Raw genomic sequence first — 20,123 nt, 5'->3', positions numbered from 1 at the left:
TAATAGTTGTTATACAAATAAGCAAATACTAAGAAATATCTTGAGGGTTAGGAGTTTGGTGACATCTCCAAATACAAACAATTATCTCTATATGTATTCCTCCTTTTCATGCTGTTTTTCTGTAAACGATGATGTCTGATGTGAAATGCAGTTAATTTCTTGAGTGCCTGATAAAGCTGAACCTCCACATGACGACAGTCTTTCAGGAGGTGATTGAGGAGGAAATGTGACACTCACTTCTGGAATGTTGATGATAAGAAGAGGGAACATCCTCCTCAACCCTCCTAAAAAATAAATGATGTATGTTAATCCTGTTCATTCTCACTCCTACATTGGCTCTGTAAGGTCATGCTTGATTCAGAGGCGCTGTCCGCTGTGGGATTCAGTACATGTGCTCAATACAGCTGTAATATTACGTCACATTTCATCCCTGGAAATAATAGACACACACATTATATGTCATTTGCTCATTTATGGGTTTATGCATACAGATGAGAAGAAAATGAGACTCGATATTTTCTCAACATGCAAATGTTATATGTTTAAGCCTGACTTATAACTGCAACTGTAAATGGTGCCTTAACATGAAATATCCCATAAGATCGAATACAAAAGTGTAAAAATAGTAAAGATGGAAAAGCAAATATTTATGGATGAGCACGAAAAATAAGTTATCAACTATTCAACTGCATAATAAATCAAATGTCATCGAATAAGACGATAAACAACAGACACCTTCAAGTTTCGTATGATCAGTTTTCCTTCTATACAGTAAACACCGCAATGAAATTCACATTTGACAGACACATAACTCCAGCCAACTTATAAATGGGTTTCTTTCTGCTAATTAACGTCCATCCAACAAATGAGACGTACGCATTATACAACCACATGTTTATACATTACACAATACAACAACGACATGTGTATACACTGTGCTCTGCAAGAATACAGTAAACCTGCTTCAGTGTTAAATGGAAAAGGTGAATGAAGGTAAAATTGTGAAATTCACATGCATACAACATCGCATTGGGACTCGAAAAGACTAACAAAACCAAGAGCACCGTACAACAATCTAACGCATTATTACATTTACACAATTAAATGAACAAATTCATCGTTTTAAAATGGTCCAATAACTGAATTCCTGGAACCGTTTCCAGTCAGAAATCCAGTCGGATCTCTTACCTGTGGCGCCGCGCGGATAAGCGCATTTCTCACAAATATCACAAAATATTGTCAAACAGCGTCCAGAGAGACATTCAACTTCCCGTGTCATCTAAAGTAAATTAGGTTTAAGAGCCTTTTTACTCCGATTCGTGCACAGTCAAGACGCGTAAAGTGCGCGAGGCACAAGTGACACACACTCCCCCGCAGCGCGCGCTCTGACTGAGGTGCGTCAGCCACGTGACTAATACCGCGCGCTCTGTCTGGGGTGCTTCAGTATCACTAGCCGGGTTTCCATCCAAACTTGCGAATTTATCTTACGCGCAAAATTGGAATATCACATAAAACATTTTCGAATAAGCACCGTTTCCATCCAACTAGTCAACCGTCACTTCCTAATAAACTGCTACTAAATATCAGTAAGAAAAGTAAGAGAAGCCACTGAATATAATGATTTTCATATAGAATAATACTTGCGCAAGCAGACGATTACGAAACACAATAAATGCGGTGCTTTTGTGGATGTCTGCTGTTCGGGAAACACAGTCGTGACAGTTCTAAGAGGCAATTACAGAATACTTTGACGACTTTGCTCAGGCATTTAAGAATGACCGTAACAACATTTCTGATGCTGTGTAACAAGATCAGTAGTCTGGTTAGTCAGGTTACGCAGTCTCATAGTGCAGTTACGCTACTTTTTGGAGGAATTTATTCGACAAATGCGTTTCCATCTCCCATTATTCACATTAACCTTTTTCGCAAAAACGAAAAACCACCTCAAGCGAGCGTAAAAACTTTTTTGCGAATTAAGGGTTTTTAATTCGAAATTTGCCGTTTCCATCACTCGTTTCTGATGCGAAACTTCAAAATGCGAATAAAACCAGAGTGATGGAAACCCGCTTAGTGATAGAATCTGTATTTGAATATGAAAGTGTGATGTCAAATCGTTTCCTTAACTCACGCTAATTACCACAGTAACAGACAATGACCGAACATATAGCCCATTATATAAAAGCTGTGCTCCACTTGACGCTGCGCAGATCGAATCGACCCATACATCGAAAAACAACTAAAGTTTGTCACGTGATTTTATGATTTCATTTTTATTCAAACATTTTGCAACATTTCCGCTGTTTTTGGGAAACCATACCTCTATTTTCTCCAAAGCCTCCAATAAACCCGAACATTTCACTGCCCATTGTTCTTCAGTCGCTTCAGTGTGTTGACATGATTCAGCAGGATAGATCAGGGGCGCAGATTGGATTTTTTAACTGGGGGGCACCAAGCTGTCAGCAAATGATGTCAACTCAGTTACTTATTTTGTGTAATTTGGGCTTAACTAATGCTCAATAGTTACTTTGCGTAAATTGGGCTAATGGTTTGTAATAAAAAGCCATTGGAGGATTCTTATTTGAAATCATAGGCTAAATAAACAACGTCGAACAAAGGCCTATCTGATCAACACTAGCAATGCATGATCAAACTGTTATTTGTCTAGTATGCCAATCACCCATCAAAACTTCATGCCTTCTGCAAAATATGTTTTATTTAAACATTTAAACACAAATCAGTAAATTTACCTCAGTCAACTTATACAGCACATTGGGTTAGATGATAATGTTATGCCAAGACCCTAATTAAGTCTTGCAAGTCCAGATAAATTATTATTTCCTGACGATAAATTGTTTGATTTATGCAACTCTTTTTTTTGTAAATTCGCTATTTGCCTCTGTCCACTCACCTAATTGCATAGTCATGCTCTCCACGTTTTGCTGAGTTTGCTAAGTGCAAAAGACTAGGTATACAAATAACAAAACTAATCTGCCACATCTGGGAAAAGTCAACAGGCATAGGACACTTACATTGTTTAGTTTTTGAAAAACGATGGGAATGTTTTTTGTCTCTTCATAGCCTTTGTGTGGCAGTTATGCAGTCTATTTGTTTCAGTCCATAAAAATCACCAGCTCAGTCATCGATGATGGCATTTGATCACTATGGTTACCGCTACTACAGGCACAATTGAACCATATGTCACAGCAGTCACAAGGCAGCAGCGCCATGGCAGAAGTCTCATGCCGGAAGTGGGCGGAGCAAACGTTATCAAACTACTTAGCGTTGCGGAGCGTTTCAAAGTTGTAAGCTATCAATGTTAAGTCAGTATTTAATTAAAAGGTTTTAATTGAAAAGACGTATACGTATATATATACACATATTTATGTGCATGTGCGGGCGTGTATTATACATATAATGCGTCAACAAAAATGTTAATAATGAAATGAAATGAATGAATGATACTTTATTGTCCTTAGTAAAGACATTTGCAGTGGACTTCAATAGCAATAGGTTTGCTCCGACCTGATTCAATAATACATAAGAAACATACACACAATAAACACATGATAAGACATACTCATAAAAATATAAATAAAAAGTGTTTGTCTCGCCTCTGAGCTTTCAAGTGCACAAATTAGTTTTGCAACGGGTTTATCGTGAAAATAGTAGCAAAAGTCAAGGCGGGAAGATTTGAAACTGCAGTGACAGGTTTGAGAGGTTGTAGATGCCTGTTTGTGGTTACAATTCAAATCTGAATCTAGGAAAACAAAAAAAAAAAAAAAAAAAATTAAAAAAAACAAAAAAATTTGAAAAAAAAAAATTAAAAAATTAAAAAAAATTTTAAAAAAAATAAAAATAAAAAAAAAAAATTAAAAAATTAAAAAAAAAAAAAAAAAAAAAAAAATAAAAATAAAATTTTTTATTTAACAAGTTTTAACATTGGGGCTGTGAGTGTACATTTTAGTGTACAGGTACAAATACTCACTTTACAAGTTCACAAATTAAAATCTACATGCTCTCAAGTTTTGCTACTGAAATACCTTCATAGCGCTGCTGTGACGTATGGTTCTTCCCGGGGGCGGGGTCAGGAGTCGTAGCAGGCTAGCAGCCAGCAGCACACAGAGAACGTAAACGTCGGTGGACGACTCGATTCTGAAGCATTGACGGCAAAATAATGAAGGAGCGGCCGGCCTGTCCGCCTCTACTTGGCTAGCGTACATAGCGGAAATCCTGATTAATCCTCAGTTTTACCGATATTTGTAGCCTTTCGTAGGGAAAGTGAGGGGGACAGATCGGGATCTGAGGGGGTCGTGTCCGCCCCGTCCCTAGTTCTATCTGCGTGCCTGGGATAGATCGATGTTCTAGACTGACTGTTGTTTTTGTTTGCATTGTTGTTTTATTAATCGAGTAACAACAAGTCTGTCAGTGCGTTTAAAGCTCCTGAAATAACTGAACTCTATTGGAAATCAACACCATGGACACAGATGACCATGAATTAAAGTGCATATTACAGGACAGGTGATACAGAATACAAAGACTTAATCACATGCAGCATTTGCATTCCTCCCTGAAGCTTTCGAAAATACTCAAATGTGAGAAGTTTGCATCCATGATGTTACACACATTTGATCTGTTTAAACACAGCTAAACAAAAGGAGCTTTTCTTTGTTCAGACTGCTGAAGCTGTTCCTAATAATTTTGGCTCACTTAGTCTCTCATGTAAAACTATATTAGTACAACAATCAGGGAATTAGGATCTAAATATTGCAAAGCAACATTTTTCTAGTTTTACTCTGAATCAGTGAGATGCATTTTGTAAAGGTTTGTGTAGATTAAATTGTGCTTACAAGACATTCAGCACGATAACAAAACTCATTTGTACATTAAGTAATATAATGTTTAAAGTGAAAATACCACAGAGCCAATAGAGTGCTGAAACTGTTTATGATGGTAAGAAAACACGCTTCCTGTTTTCTGTCAGTGATGTAACAGGAGTTTCAGCACCTCGGACAGCAGCTGTTTACTGTGAGCACGAGTAAGAATGATGCTTGCATTAGCAAACACCACCACCACCACCAAATTATTCATCTTTGCAAACCTTCAATTTGTTCTTTTAAGATTCCCACAGCATGATGTTACACATTGTTAAACATTGTGAGAACCTCAATAAGCTTCTGAAAAGCACGATGATAGGATGAGGTGCAAGGAGTGATGAAGATGCCACCCCACATGCATAATAACAGACTCCACTGAGAACTCTCCTACCTTTGCCATGTAATTGGTTCCCATGACATCTATTGTCTGTGAATTTTCAATTCTCTCTCTCCCGCTCGCTCTTTCTCTGTTCTCCCTGGCTGCTTTTATTGATGATTAATTCTCAGTATCTGGCTCTCCCCATCAATTCCCTCCTGCTCTCCATTTCTCATCATCTTCTCTCCAAATCACTTCCACATCTATTCCCTCTCTCTCTCTCTTTATCTGTTTTTCTTTCACCCTGATAAATCCTGCTTTGCCTCTCTCTCATTCTGCACTCTGTGTTTATTTTCATGCCAGGTTCTCGTTCTCTGTTGCGCGTCTCAATCCCTGCGGTTAAGTGGTTTTCCAGCGTCACATATTCTCTGTCAAAGTGCTAGAGCATCTTCACACGGTCATGGCAGCGGTACAGATCTCACAGCATTACGCATCGCACACACACACACACGCACACACACACACACACACACGGATAGATTAACAGAGACAGCAAAGAACAAAGAAACCTTATACATAACACACCTCGAGAGAAGAGCTAGAAGGCAATTTCATGTCCTCAATTCCAGAGTGTGATTATTTAAGCAAGCAACTGAACGACTGAAATGAGACATGTTGTTGTTGTTATAGAAGACTTCCACAAGAAAGTAAGTTAAAGCAAGTGCAGAGCTCCAACACTATTGAGATGTCTCCAAAGATACCCATCCAATAAGGTTAATGACTTTCAGTGCTGAATGACACATTATCTATTTATTTTTTATATAAAATGTATAATGTAAAAATATTTTTTGAATATTGTAAAATAAAATGATATCATAATTTTTAATAATTGTAAAAAAATGTATTTATAATATAACTCGCTTTACTATTGTAAACAGGATTGTCTTTTCAAGCTTTATAAATTGAACCTAAAGAAGTTCCTAATAACACAATGTTTCAGCACACCTTTGGAACATGCTTTCATTACAGGACTCTGACTATAAGCCATTCAATGCTCTCTAGGTTTGGGAACAGAGATAAAGACGTGTGCTTGAATGCACACTGAGATGTGTCTCATCAGACAGCACAGATCTGACAGCCTTCCATGTAGTCATTTTCTCTTTTTTTCTCATGCATGCATGAATGCACGCGCACACACACGCACACGCACATGCACGCGCACACACGCACACACACACACACACACACACACACGCGCACGCACACGCACGCACACGCACACACACGCACACACACACACACACACACACACACGCACACGCACACACACACACACGCAGACAAGATTACAAAGAGTTTTTGGACAGCAGAATAACAAAATTAATACAGAATAGTGTAAAACAGACGCAAGACACTATTGTATTTTACAGTTTACCTCTTTATGTATTTACATCTAATACACTGACCTCTAACTTTGGGAGATACGTGGAGAGAAAATTTCAAGCTTCTGAAGGGAAAAATTTCATGTATCTAGAGATCTGATGTCACGGGCTCATTGACTTACACACAACCTTCAACCAACCGCAAAGCAATGTGCTAAAACACTCTGAACATCTTAAAGCACTCGCCTTGCAAAGCCCTGGAGACCAAATGGCAAAACAACCACTCAGAACATCACAGCAGCTTCATCTGGCCATCATAACTGAAAAACCCGAGACTTCCTGACCAGGTCTTCAGTGTAAAAGAAATGTTTGTTAGGACGATGTGTGAAAGTTTCTTGTCTCAAGGTTTAAATAAGTTGAAAAAGTCCTGACAGGTGAAGGTTATGTGGGCCTTACAGTCAGACTAAACATTCAGTCGATGTAAATCTACAGGGTTTAACGATTTTTATCATCTGCTACAGAAGAACTCAGAAATGATAACGTGACAAGAGGAAGAAAACTCTTGAGCTCAATATGTGGCAGTTCAAGGAGGATTTAAAATATTGATCTAGATTTATGAATTTGAGCAAAAAATCTAGTTAAGTTTGTACATTAACAGCTAATGTGATATATTAACAGATTAACCTATGACAGCTCTAATTTCTTTTTTAGAGAGGAGATAAAAAGTGAGAATAAACAGAAAACCATTTCAGTCAAAGGTCTTTAGAGTAACCAGATGTTTCTTGACTTTTTATAGTCTGTGCAACAGCTAAAGTAAGAGGTTATATTATGGAATCATACAGACTGATAATGAACCTTTTGGGAAGTGTTATGCCCTATGGAAAGTCTCTCTCCCTCTTATTCTCTCAGTGTCTACAGACCGCAGACAGAGTGACCGCCGGGTGACTTTACGTTTTACATTTCAAAGCTCTGCGCCGCCTCATTAGCAGTGATGTGAGACATCACCAGACCTGCTGGTCTGCACACCTCTCCAGTCGTCTGTGATAACTGGATAAAGATCAAAACAAATTACACTAAAGTCACTGATAAATCCCGTTTATACCACACAAGATCAATATACAGCCACTGAATTTTTTGAGGATGTGTACATTGAAACTTCATTGTATTCAGTGTATGATGAGCACCTTCAGAAGCCCCGAAACTGTCAATCAAGCCGGTGGAGTTTTCATAGACACCAATGAGACTCTTGTCTCCATAAACATGTCTCCATGTTTAATTCAGCACGTATTCATGTAATGGCTAAACTACACACATTCATGTTTCGATCTTCTCCAGCCACACAAAAACATATATACAGTATATATACTGTAAAGCTGATAGCATATAATACACGACACCTTAAAAACGTGGAATGGTTGGAGAGCAGCACAGCCCGTGCACATCCCAGCATCCACACCTCAAACACAAAGACCAACGGCAGTGATCTCACAGACCTGGACCTGCTGTGAAGCAGAGATATTTTCAGAACAATGACACGCTCAAACATACGCTGCATGAGAGAATAAAATGAGATATTTAGAGTCATAACGCTCTGCTGAAGACTGTCTTGTGAATTGTGATGAACACGGTCATTATTCAATGAGCTGATTTTGTGTTTTATCTCTTCGTGAAACGCAGCACTCCAGCATCATAGTGAAGCCTTTAACTCAATCAATCTGCTCATGTCTTGTGTTTCACTTCATTGTTTTCCTGATTCCTTCTCTTAAACTCTTAAATTTCATTCTGGAGCAGAAATCACCCGAGTAGAGCACACAGAAGCTCTTCTTAAATGCTAAATACTTGTTTTTGTGCAAATGCATTGTATTCCATGATCTTTTCTGGAAAAAGAACATTTCCTAAACGTATCACAGTCATCCACATTCATTTCACACTCTTACTGTAGCTCATTTCACGTCAACATCTTCTGTCATCTTCTATTAGCATTCATTTATTATCAATTAATTTATCATTTATTTTATTTAGATGGAGTTTTAAAACATATCTGAGGTCTCCTGAGCTATAAAAGAGTCACAGGTTTTAATCTTTTCGTCAGATCAAACACACTTTGTGTGACTGTGACAGAAAGACCCTCAGGGCACAATAACGGCCTCACATAAACATCTCTTCATCCTGTGACCTTCTCCAGTGAGGTCATGGTTGTGGTAGTCATTGTTTTAACCGCTTAGATGACACCTGAGAGAAAGGCCGGAGAGACGAGAGGTGGGTCAGCAGCCATTTGCATTCTGTACATCATTTGAACTGCTGACAACAAACTTCCAGAGAGATTTTTTTCTATTTGTATATTTATGTAACACTTTACAATGCACATTCTTTATATTACATTTACATTACACATACATTTACGCATTTGGCAGACGCTTTTATCCAAAGCGACTTACATTGCATTGTATTATACATTTGTTTCTATGTGCAATCCCCTGGGATGGAACCCATGACCTTGGCGTTGTTAGTGCCGTGCTCTAACCCACTGAGCCACATGAAAGCTACATACAACATATGTAGTTATATACAACATATAATACAATATATTTTTATGGGTATATTGTTTTATCTACACAAGTGTAGTCCTGGTGTATTTCATTACTGCGGTTACACGCCTCCAAAGACAATGTGATAAAAAAAGCAGCAGAGAATTATATAAATAGCAACACTACTGATAAATCTAATAATGGCATTATTGCTTTGAGTTAATTCGCCATTTCATACACACACACACACACACGGTTGACTATCCCCGTGGGGACAGTCCATAGGCGTAATGTTTTTATACTGTACAAACTGTATATTCTATCCCCTATCCCTAACCCTATCCCTAAACCTAAAGATCATAGAACACTTTTTGCATTTTTAGATTTGTAAAAAATATTGTTCTGAACAATTTATAAGCTTTTGTGCCCATGAGGACCTCAATTTTGGTCCCCACGGTGACACGAGTCCCCATGTGTTGGTGTGTATTCAGGTTTAGGTCCCCACCGGGATATACAAACATGAACACACACACACACACACACACACACACAGCCATGCTGAGATTCTCTGGTAAATGTCACTGAACACATTTTCTTCACAAAACTGCAGGAATACAGAGAAGTGTAACAAATGTACTTTGTCATCTCTGTTGTGTGTTTCCTTTGATCAGTCGCACCTCAAGTGTTTACACACACAGAAGTGTCCAGACCGACTCCAAATATAAGTATAAAGAGAAGGAACGAGCTCATGAGAAACGGCCGACATGCTGTAATTGGAAACTGATTTGCATAATAAAGAAAAGGAAACGCTTGAGTCGAGAAGGTGCCAGAATGTGAAGCAGATCACGGACTAAAAACCAAGAACCGCTTACTTTTATAAATATAATCCATAAGAAAATGAGCAGTCTGCACTGCTCGACAAGGTTTACTTTAGTTTGCTCAACAAAGAAATACTGGACCCTGAAAAGCTGCTTTAAAACACCAGGCATGATCTAAGTGAAATGGAGATTGTGTTTTTAGCAGTGGAGTTTGCAGTCTGCCAGAAACCACAGCTGATGATTTACAGTAGACCTTCAAAACATCAAACTGTCTCTTTAGTGATTTAGTCACACGTTTCATACGGGCTTCTCCCTCGATACCGTTCTTTAAGTGGGTCATGAAACACAGAAGCAGAACTATAAGACACCTCCTTCACCTTCTCAAGACACAAAGTGTCAAGATGAACTGAGATTCATAAAAGCGCACTGAATGAATCAACAACATATAAAGAGAGGAAGGATCTCAATAAAACCTGGAGCGCATGTACAAACATCAATGTTAAAGTGAAACTTCTTCCATCATTTATTCACTCTCATGTCATGTCAAACCTGTACGAGTTTCTTTCTTCTTCAGAACACAACAGAAGATATTTTGAAGAATATTGAACACTGAACTCCATTGACTTTCATTGAAAGGACACAACACCACTGAGACATTTCTCAAAATATCTTCTGTTGTGTTCCACTGAAGAAAGACTCACATACAGATTAACAAACACATGAGGAGAATAAATGATTACAGAATTTAGATTTTAGATTCAATTTAGATTTAGATTCAATTTATTGTCATTGCACATGTACAAGTACAAGGCAACGAAATGTGACCTCTGCATTTAACCCATCCAGAGAGTAGTGAACACACGCACAGCAAGGGGTGACCACACGTACACCCGGAGCAGTGGGCAGCTATCACTGCAGCGCCCGGGGAGCAAGTAGGGGTCAGGTGCCTTGCTCAAGGACACCTCAGTCGTTACCCGCCGGCCCTGGGAATCCAACCGGCATGAGTCCGACTCTCTAACCATTAGGCCACAACTGCCCCCATTTTTTGGTACTATGTGTGCTGTGCTGAAAAAAAAACACAAGACACAAGATCTCAACGCCATCATATTGACAATTTGACAGGAAAAAAACTGTGAATGGAAAGAAAAAACACACTGTGTCCAACTAAATTTAAACAAGTAGCAATATCACAGAATGTCAGTAACCAAACAGATCTCATCCCCCATTGATTCCCATAGGGAAAATAAAAACTATGGGAGTCAATGGGGATGAGATCTGCTTGGTTACTGACATTCTTACAAATATCTTCCTTTGTGTTTAGCAGAACAAAGACATTTAAGCAGGTTTGGAACAACCTGAGGGTGAGTAAATGACGACAGAATTTTCATTTTTAGGTGAACTTTCCCTTCAAGAACATTATACAGTTAACATTACAAGTGAAAGACTTTAGGTCAGGATCTTCTATCAGAATAATGGTGTTTCCAGTAAAGAGCCTCAGTCTCTCTCTCTCTTTTATTTTTCAGTTTCTCCAACCATGCGTCACATGAAGACACGTTTAACCAAACCATCAACATAAGTTTCAACAGTAGGCTCACAGATAGTTGCTATACTACATTCAAATATTCAAAACCTCAGCAGGATTTTTGCATTCAGCTGAGGTTTGAATATCTTAACGTCACAGATTTCTCACTGAATAAATACAGTAAGTGTCCATTTGCATGATGTGTATGTAGTGTTGGCTGTTGTGGTAAAGTATATGGGAAGACATGCACAGACATCTGCTGGATATATATATATATATATATGCATGACTCTGCGAGCAACACTATTTTAATTCTGATACCCACGAGACACACATGAAGATGAAGAAACACAACCGTCTGCGGCACACCGTGAAGAAAGATGTTCATTTTAGAAAGAATTATTACATACATTTAGAGGTTATTAAAGTCAATTTTCACAATCTGTTGTACTAAAGAGACACACTTGCAAGTAAAATAGGATTTTCAGGACCTGATGTTGACAAAAACCAAATTTGAGGTGAAGATTTTAAAGAGCTTACATTATATAGAATGACTGAAGAAGGGTTTCACAGGATCTTACATTCCTCTTCAATAGAACATTGTGAAAATGATTCTCTCTTTTTGAAATAATGTGCAGTAAAACATTCACACAGGGCTATAAAATTCACAATTCTGTATATGTGAGCTATTTCTGTCCACTGTCACCCGCACACGGCACGCACGCACACACGCATGTCTGGTTTATTTTACACACACACAAAACAAACAAGTGCTGTGTGTCACACTTGCCTTCAGGGTTTAAACTGTCCCTTCACAATACTTCATCTTCTCATTCTTCAACTTTATTCTTTTGCCTTTCTGTCTCTTTATCTGTTGTTCTTGGATGACTTCGGGAGCCGAGCAGCTTCATGTGATGAGATGAAAGTGAAGCGAAAGTGGAAATGTTTGCTTAAATCTCATCTTAAATCTTAGATGTTCCATCTGAGAAAACGAGTCAGAAATGTGTCTGTCATGAGAGTTTGAGAAGAGACGTCAACAATGTGTCAAACTGAGCTCAGATTCGTCTCGTCTGCAATCAAAAGTCATATTAATGAAGATCTCAATATCAACTCAAACATTCTCATTAAATATACCCAAATCCAGATCTACATTCATTGGTCTCATAACCATACGTGTTAAAATGACATGAGACCTACTTAACACACCCTTCAAACTTCAAAAGCTCTCTTCAAATTGACCAAACCTATCAAACTACAGAAGACCTTCAGACTGGAAATCTCTTTTCAATTTATCCAAGTATTGAAGCTCATCAGATTCGTACCCTTCAAACCTCAAACCTCTCTTTCATGTCACCAAACTACAGACATCTGAATAACCTTCACACACACTTCAAGGCTGTTTTAAACATTCAGGCAGGTCGATTCAGACCTCTGCATCTTGACTAATGTGAGCAAACATCGGAACAAAACGGAGAAACATCTGAGAAAAAGTAGACTAAAGCAGAATCTCATTGCTGTAAATCACTCCCACCTCAGACAAGGATAATAAACGAGAAAGAGTCCAGACATACCCTGTGACACAAGCCTACAGTGCAATTCAAATGAGAGAACACTAAATATTTTACATTAAGAGCAAACAACAAAAAAGGGGGTTTTGAATAGAAAGGCTGTAAAGTAAGATTTCCCAGAACACATATCCATTAACACAAGTGAAGCTGAGGAGCTTCATCAAACGTTCCAATAAACACAATCAAACTTACAAACTCTGTTCTTTAAGGAAAACCAAAAGCATTCCTGACACACTCTTGAAAAACTTATGTGGAGTTTAGAACATATTTGCGGTGTTTACAAAAGCTACTGAACGTTCAGGAAAGCATCAGCTCGAGGGACACGCCCACTACCAGCGCTGCTAATTCAGTCAGGTCTCTTTAGCGACTTTTTGAAAGTTCTTAACACCAAAATCTAGCAACTGCTTGGAAAACATTAGCTTTCACAGTAGAAAAGTGAAAAAATTGTTCACCTTATATTGACACGTTCCTAGTTAGGGTGTCTTCTGGTAAGATTGAAACCCACCACAGGGTGTCCGGTGTTGTGCCGAAAACACACTCCCTGCCAGATTATGCACCCCCCCTCCCCACAATGGTTAGGTTGAGGATTAGGTGTTAGGGGAGGGTTTAGGATTAGGATTGGGTGTGGGGAGGGGTTAGAATTAGCCAATCGGACAGCGTGTTATTGAAGGGGGTGCAGAATCTGGCGGGGAGTGTGTTTTCGGCACAACACCGGTAAGAGACTGATTCTTAGATGTCGGTTGGGAATAACCCGTTTATTTTCGTCACCACAACTCAAATATTTAGTTCACGTGGTGTATGTGTGGTTTGTATGCCATTAACGCATAACACCCGTGAAATCATAAGCTAAAGTAAACAAACAGAAAAATAGCAGCGAAAGTTCGCTTCTGCGTCAGCGCTCCTGCTTATCTCCAACTCAGTTCTGTGGGCGGGACGTTCCCCTGCACGGAGATTCGCAGGCGCTGATTGGCTGCTGTGCTGTGTCAATCTCGGCAAGAAACAGAAATATATTATCAGGGATCGCATTGCTAACAGCGGTAGCCTTTTTAACAGCCGCCCCCAGATTCCCGGAAGGGAATGTGTGTTAATTTATCAAAAAGGCATTCAAGTGATATGTATAGTACATTACTCAGGAATGTTAGGCAATTGTATGATGCGTGCTATAGGGCGTGTGTATGTCTTTGAGCCCACCTTAATGTTAGCAGTTCTCACTCTGCCATCTGTGCCAGGAAAGACCTCTGACACTCGTCCCACTGGCCAAAGGGCTCGGGGCAATTGTGGGTCAATGATCATCACTGCAGTGCCAACTGGAATGTCCCTTTTGTCGTCCTGCCACTTCTGGTTCTGAAGACCAGGAAGGTAGAACTTCAGAAAGTGCTTCCAGAAATGGTCTGCGAGGACTTGGCTGTGTCTCCATCGTTTTCTGCTTATAAACTCGGATTCGGGATACACTATTTGGGGTAGAGATGAGTCTGGCCGCCCCATGAGGAGAGAGTTGGGAGTGATGGGATCGGGGTCTGCAATGTCTGATGAGGTGTAACCCAGCGGCTTAGAGTTTAGAATCCCTTCAATCTCTACTAACACGGTTTGCAACACCTCAAAGGTAACAGACTGTGCTCCGATAGTGGCTGTCAGTGCTTGTTTGAGAGAACGGATTTCCCGCTCCCAGCATCCCCCAAAGTGAGGGGAATTCGGGGGGTTAAACCGGAATTGAATCTGTTGTTTGACCAGCTGTTCCTGAAGTCCTGGGGCAAGGGCCGCAAAGGCTTCTTTAAGCTCTCTTTCTCCTCCCTTAAAATTAGTGCCCTGATCCGAGATGAGTTCAAAAGGGGTTCCACGCCTGGCTGTAAAGCGCCTAAGGGCCATAAGGAAAGAGTCGGTGTCCATGCTATGTAGGAGGTCGATGTACACTGCTCGTGTAGTTAAGCACTTAAATATGATACCCCATTTTTACTCAGTCCTCCTACCAACTTTGAATAGCATAAGGGCCAAAACAGTCCATGCCTGTTGAATAGAATGCAGGCCTGAACAAGCGTAGCCTGGATGGAGGGAGGTCTGCCATTTTGGGTATCTCAGGATTCTTTCTCCATTTTTGGCACTCTACACAGCATCGTTGACTTCGTTTGACAGCTTCCCTGCCACGGAGAATCCAGTACTTTCGGCGCAGTTCAGCAAACACTCTCTCATACCCTGGGTGGTGAAGTTTGGCATCATAAGCTTGAATGATAAGATGTGTGACTGGGTGCTTAGGATCAAGGACAATGGGATGCTTGCTGCCTTGCTCAAGGTGGGAACTGTGGCGAAGACGACCTCCAACTCGAATTAGCTTAGTCTCACTGTCAAGTTCAGGGGCTAGTGCCTTTAAGCGACTGCTGTGGTTAAGAGTTATACCAGCTTTTAAATGTTCAAGGTCTACGGGAAAAGACTCTTGCTGGCATTGTTGTAAAAGAGTGAACTCTGCATTTCTGTAGTCGATGACCGTTGGGTTAGCATCAGTGACCTCTTGAGAGGCTGTGGCCTCGAACAACTCTTGAAAGGTCTTACAATGATCAAGGTTAGGGATTGAGGTGCTAGTTATCAAGCATAAAAGTGTACACACACCTGTCTTACGCAGCTCATCTCCATCTTTGTTCACTGAATGTGGTGGTGTGACAGGCCATGAACTCGGAGAATCCCTCAAGAATGAAGGCCCGAGATGCCAGTGGCTGTCTGGACCAAGCTCCCGGAGTGTCCGACCCCTTGTTATGTCATCAGCTGGGTTTTGGGACGATGGCACAAATTTCCAGGTATGCTGCTCTGTAAGATCCTGGATCTCTGCCACACGGGTACCGACAAAGACCTTGAATCGACAAGACTCGGAATTAAGCCAAGTCAATACTGTGGTTGAGTCGGTCCATAATGTGATGTGCTGAATCGGCAAGGTCAATTCTGCTTGCGCGACTCTGGCAAGTTGGGCACCAGTTAGCACTGCACAGAGCTCTAGGCGGGGTATCGACTGCTGCTTTTTTGGGGCTACTTTTGACCGTGCTGTGAAGAAGGCAACTTCAACATCTCCCTGCTGGTCCTCGGTCCTTAAATAAGCAACGGAGCCATACGCTCTTTCAGAGGCATCACAAAAGATGTGTACATCTTGCTTACTGGTTTCTTTGTCTTTTACAGGACTCGTGTAAGGCATTGGGAAGGCAATGTCTGGTAAGGTTGACAACTCCACTTCCCACTCTGTCCAAAGTTTTAGTATCTCTGGGGGAAGGTTAGGATCATCCCATTCCCTTTTTTTGTCCCACAAGCGCTGAACTATGACCTTAGCTCTGGTGGTATACGGGATGAGGTAGCCAAGGGGGTCGTATTGCCTTGCCAGGGTTCTGTAAATGTTACGCATAGTGGTGCTAGTACTGTCGATGGGATGATGCCTGTAGGAAAGCGTGTCCTTTTGGTGGTTCCAAAGAAGTCCCAAAGCAGATTCAGGTGTTTCTGTTCGTCCGTGGGTGATCCAGAGCTCAGTGCTGGCTGATTTCAACTCTGAGGGTAGATGATTGATGGTTGTGAGCTGATTACTAGACCACTGTCTTAATTCAAATCCTCCTTCTGCCAAGAGGACCCTGATCTTGTCGACGAAGTTTCTGGCTTCCTCCATTGTATGGAAGCTCTGGAGGCAGTTGTCAACGTAGAAGGATTTCATAACAGAATGTCTGACATCTTCTCCCGGTTGGCTGTGATCAAGAACATGCTTCTGAAGGGAGTACACAGCGCAACAGGGACTGCAGGTGGTCCCAAAGGGTAGGACTTGCCACTCAAACACGCTGGGTGGTTCCTCTACCTTGAGGTCTCTCCAAAGAAATCTCAGAAGTGGTCTGTCTTCAGGGAGCAATCGAATCTGGTGAAACATTCCACGTATATCACTGCTGATTGCAACTGAGTGTTCTCGGAATCTTAGAAGAACAGCGAGTAGGGATGGTCCCAATACTGGTCCAGGGAGCAAGAGTTTGTTGAGATTCTGGCTCTGATGTTGGAATGAGCAATTGAAAACTACTCTATTTTTTTCATTGTGCTGGACCATGTGATGTGGGATGTACCAGGAGTGGGCAGAGTTCTGTTCAGAATGCTGATCGAGTTTAGTAACATAGCCTGCTTGCTCCATTTTATGAATTTCTGCTGTGTAGGCAGCTCCTTGGCCTGGAGTTTTAGCCAATCGCTTCTCAGTTGCTCTCAGCTGTGGCATCACGGCATCTTTGGCAGCATGGGGCTGTGGCATGTTTTTGATCCGCAGAAGAGGGGTTGCGTATCTCTTTACTCCATCTACTTCGACTCTGACTGTTTTGGCATCAAGGAGCGCTATTGCCTCATGATCTTGCTTAGATCGGATGCTGGCCTTTTCACTGAGCCATGGAAGTACATCCATCTGCCACAGTCGTTCCACATGCTTAAAGAGATCTGCCTCTGGAGATGTGATTGAGAGGCAGTAACAGGATTGTTCTCTGACCTCTTGTCGTAGATGTTGCACAGGGCCCTGTAATGTCCAGCCAAGGCGTGTCTTAATGGCTGCAGGACCCCCTGGAGGGCCAAGGCGGACCGGCTCCACTGGAGTAATAAGATGGGGGAAGTCTGAACCAATGAGCAATACAGGACTAACAGCCTCTAGATTTCGCAGTGGAAGCCCCCGTAAGTGTTGGTATTTCTTTCTCAGCACTTTCACTGGGTGTGTGTGCTCCACAAGGCTTAGTTGTTGGGCTGTGAATGCTCCTTTAATTTGAAACACCTTCTTGGGTTGTGACAATGGGGAGATAGAGAATGACACCGTCGCACCACTAAGAACCTGAAGCTCTTGTCTGACAGTGCGGAGTGGTAAATCCTCAGGCTTGCCTCCAAGCCCAAGCTGCTGGGCAGCACTATGTAGTAGAATAGTTCTTTCCGAACCGTCATCTTGAATGGCATAGGCAGTCATGCATTGCTTTCCATTCCTGATGATCACCTTGCTGATTTTCAGAAGAACTCTTCTGCTGGCAGGAGGCTTTCGAATGAGAAGAATTTCGTTCATGGTATTAAGTAGACAGGAGTTCGTCTGTTCGGTAGCTTCATTTGGCACAGCTTGTGAGCTTCCATTACCTTTCATCGCAGTGTCATGAAGGACTAGCAAATGTCGGCTGTTACATTGCTTGCAGCGCATTTTTAGACTGCATTCTGACGCTTGATGGCTCCTACCACAGCGCCAACATCGATGATTCTCCTTGACCCAAGCACGTTTCTGGTCTGCAGTAAGCATCCTGAAATTAGCACAGTTATTCAAGGAGTGCTTAGTGTGATCGCAGTAGGGGCAGTAAGGTTTTGGAGTGGCTTTCGCCGTTGGAGATGAAGTCGAATCAACCATTCTTTTCTCGGTGTTAAGCAGGATGTTAGCATTCTTACCCAAAGGCTTGTATTCTTTGACCATCTGTTGGATCCGTGAAGCAGGCCCTCTGCGCTGATTAGTTACAAACCTTGAAGTGTCCTCCTGTACTTGTATCTCATATTCCAGCCATTCAGATAAATCCAAGAGGGTTGGAATCGGCACTCGCATCGGATGTGCGAATCGACGGAAGCTTGATCTGAAGTCGTGTGGTAATTTCCCTAACAGTCTGGATACATGTGAGCCACACTGTAATTCGTAAGTGCCTTCCCTTCCAAGTTGGCCCAGCATACCAACAAGAGACCGAACTTTTAGAGCAAACAGTCTGAAAGATTTAACATCGCCACTGTTAATGTTTGGGCCATCCATAAGTTCAGCTATCCGTTGTAGCGCAAGCTGGTGGGGCTAGCCATACTGTTGATCTAGGGCAGCCATGGTCTTGGTAAAGGGGTACTGAGAGTGACAGTACGAATCAGCAATAAGTAGTGCCTCCTCTAGTTTAAGGTGATCTGTCAGGATCTGAAATTTAAACGTCTCTGAAGCATTCACCGGAAGTGTATTCTCCAAGGCAATCTTCAGCCGTGAGAACTCTCTCAGATTTGGATGTACAAAGTCTGGAATGGTGGGGGTAGGACCTCTGTACATTGACTCATGTGCGCTATGAGGTATTAGCTGGTGCCACATAGAACCGTAAGGTTGAGAGGGAGTTTGTACTGGTTGATATGGAGAAAATTGATTCTTTCCGTAGTAGCTTTCGTCCTCTTCAGGAATCTCCCCCCTAGATGGCTGTGCATCTGGAGTGTAGAATAGAGGGGACTCTTTATCCTTTGAGGCAGTTGGGTGAGGTTTGGAGGAGTGTCTAACACGTGGTGCGGCGACAGGGCTAAAGTCCCTCTCAACAGGCTGTATATTTTTACCACGGCGAGGAGCAGGAACAGGCTGGTAAGAGCTTGCCCGAGGCATGGGAATGTGGTCCATCTGAATTTGCAGCTGCTGCATCTGCCGCTTCAAATCAGAGAGCTCCTGAGCATACTGCTGGTTTGTCTGCTGCAATGCTTCCCTTTCCTGCTGGACAACCTGCACACTTTGATGCATGTGCTGGTGCGTATAGCGAGGGCTCTCATTCCGTTGTTTAAGTATGTCGGTCTCTGACCTGCTTAGTTCAGTGTCAGACCACTCATCTTGACTATGAGGCTCTCCGCATAAAGGCTGCAGTAATTTCAATCCTGTAGCACCCTCCTGGTAATCTTCATCCTTGTATAGATGAGATGGTATTTGAGTATGTGGTGAAACGGGTTCATGATACAGTTTAGGCTGGACAAAGCCAGTAAGATCATAATCTACATATCGAGCGGGAAGGGCACTCTTCCTTCTGACGCGCTCAGTTGGCTCTTCCTGTACATATGTTGACATTCTTTCAGCCTGCGGTAAGTCTAAATCCGGCTCGAAGGACCATGAAAAAATTGTTCAACTTATATTGACACGTTCCTAGTTAGGGTGTCTTCTGGTAAGATTGAAACCCACCACAGGGTGTCCGGTAAGAGACTAATTCTTAGATGTCGGTTGGGAATAACCCGTTTATTTTCGTCACCACAACTCAAATATTTAGTTCACGTGGTGTACGTGTGGTTTGTATGCCATTAACGAATAACACCCGTGAAATCATAAGCTAAAGTAAACAAACAGAAAAATAGCAGCGAAAGTTCGCTTCTGCGTCAGCGCTCCTGCTTAT

At 41.5% G+C, this 20,123-nt stretch overlaps 1 protein-coding gene across 9 annotated transcripts in view; it reads right to left on the bottom strand.

Moving 5' to 3' along the window:
* LOC130558916 (gamma-aminobutyric acid receptor subunit pi) overlaps positions 1-20,123 on the bottom strand; it is a 47,761-nt gene that overhangs the window by 26,534 nt on the left and 1,104 nt on the right. For 4 of the 9 annotated variants that reach the window (XR_008963517.1, XR_008963516.1, XR_008963518.1 and 1 more), the window contains exon 1: positions 5,266-5,423. The exons of 1 other annotated variant lie outside the window; for it this stretch is intronic. Coding sequence is in view for 1 of the 8 variants with exons in the window: in XM_057341643.1 (XP_057197626.1) it covers positions 5,266-5,289 (24 nt within the window). In the remaining 7 variants the exon portion in view is untranslated. Of the gene's footprint in view, positions 1-1,188; positions 1,372-5,265; positions 5,424-20,123 lie in introns of those variants that run through there. 4 more of the 9 variants (XM_057341646.1, XM_057341644.1, XM_057341648.1 and 1 more) reach the window with 2 other exon arrangements.

This window comes from Triplophysa rosa, linkage group LG9 (assembly GCF_024868665.1).
Source record: "Triplophysa rosa linkage group LG9, Trosa_1v2, whole genome shotgun sequence".
In the NCBI taxonomy this organism is placed as follows: domain Eukaryota; kingdom Metazoa; phylum Chordata; class Actinopteri; order Cypriniformes; family Nemacheilidae; genus Triplophysa; species Triplophysa rosa.
This window is presented reverse-complemented; position numbering and strand designations above follow the sequence as displayed.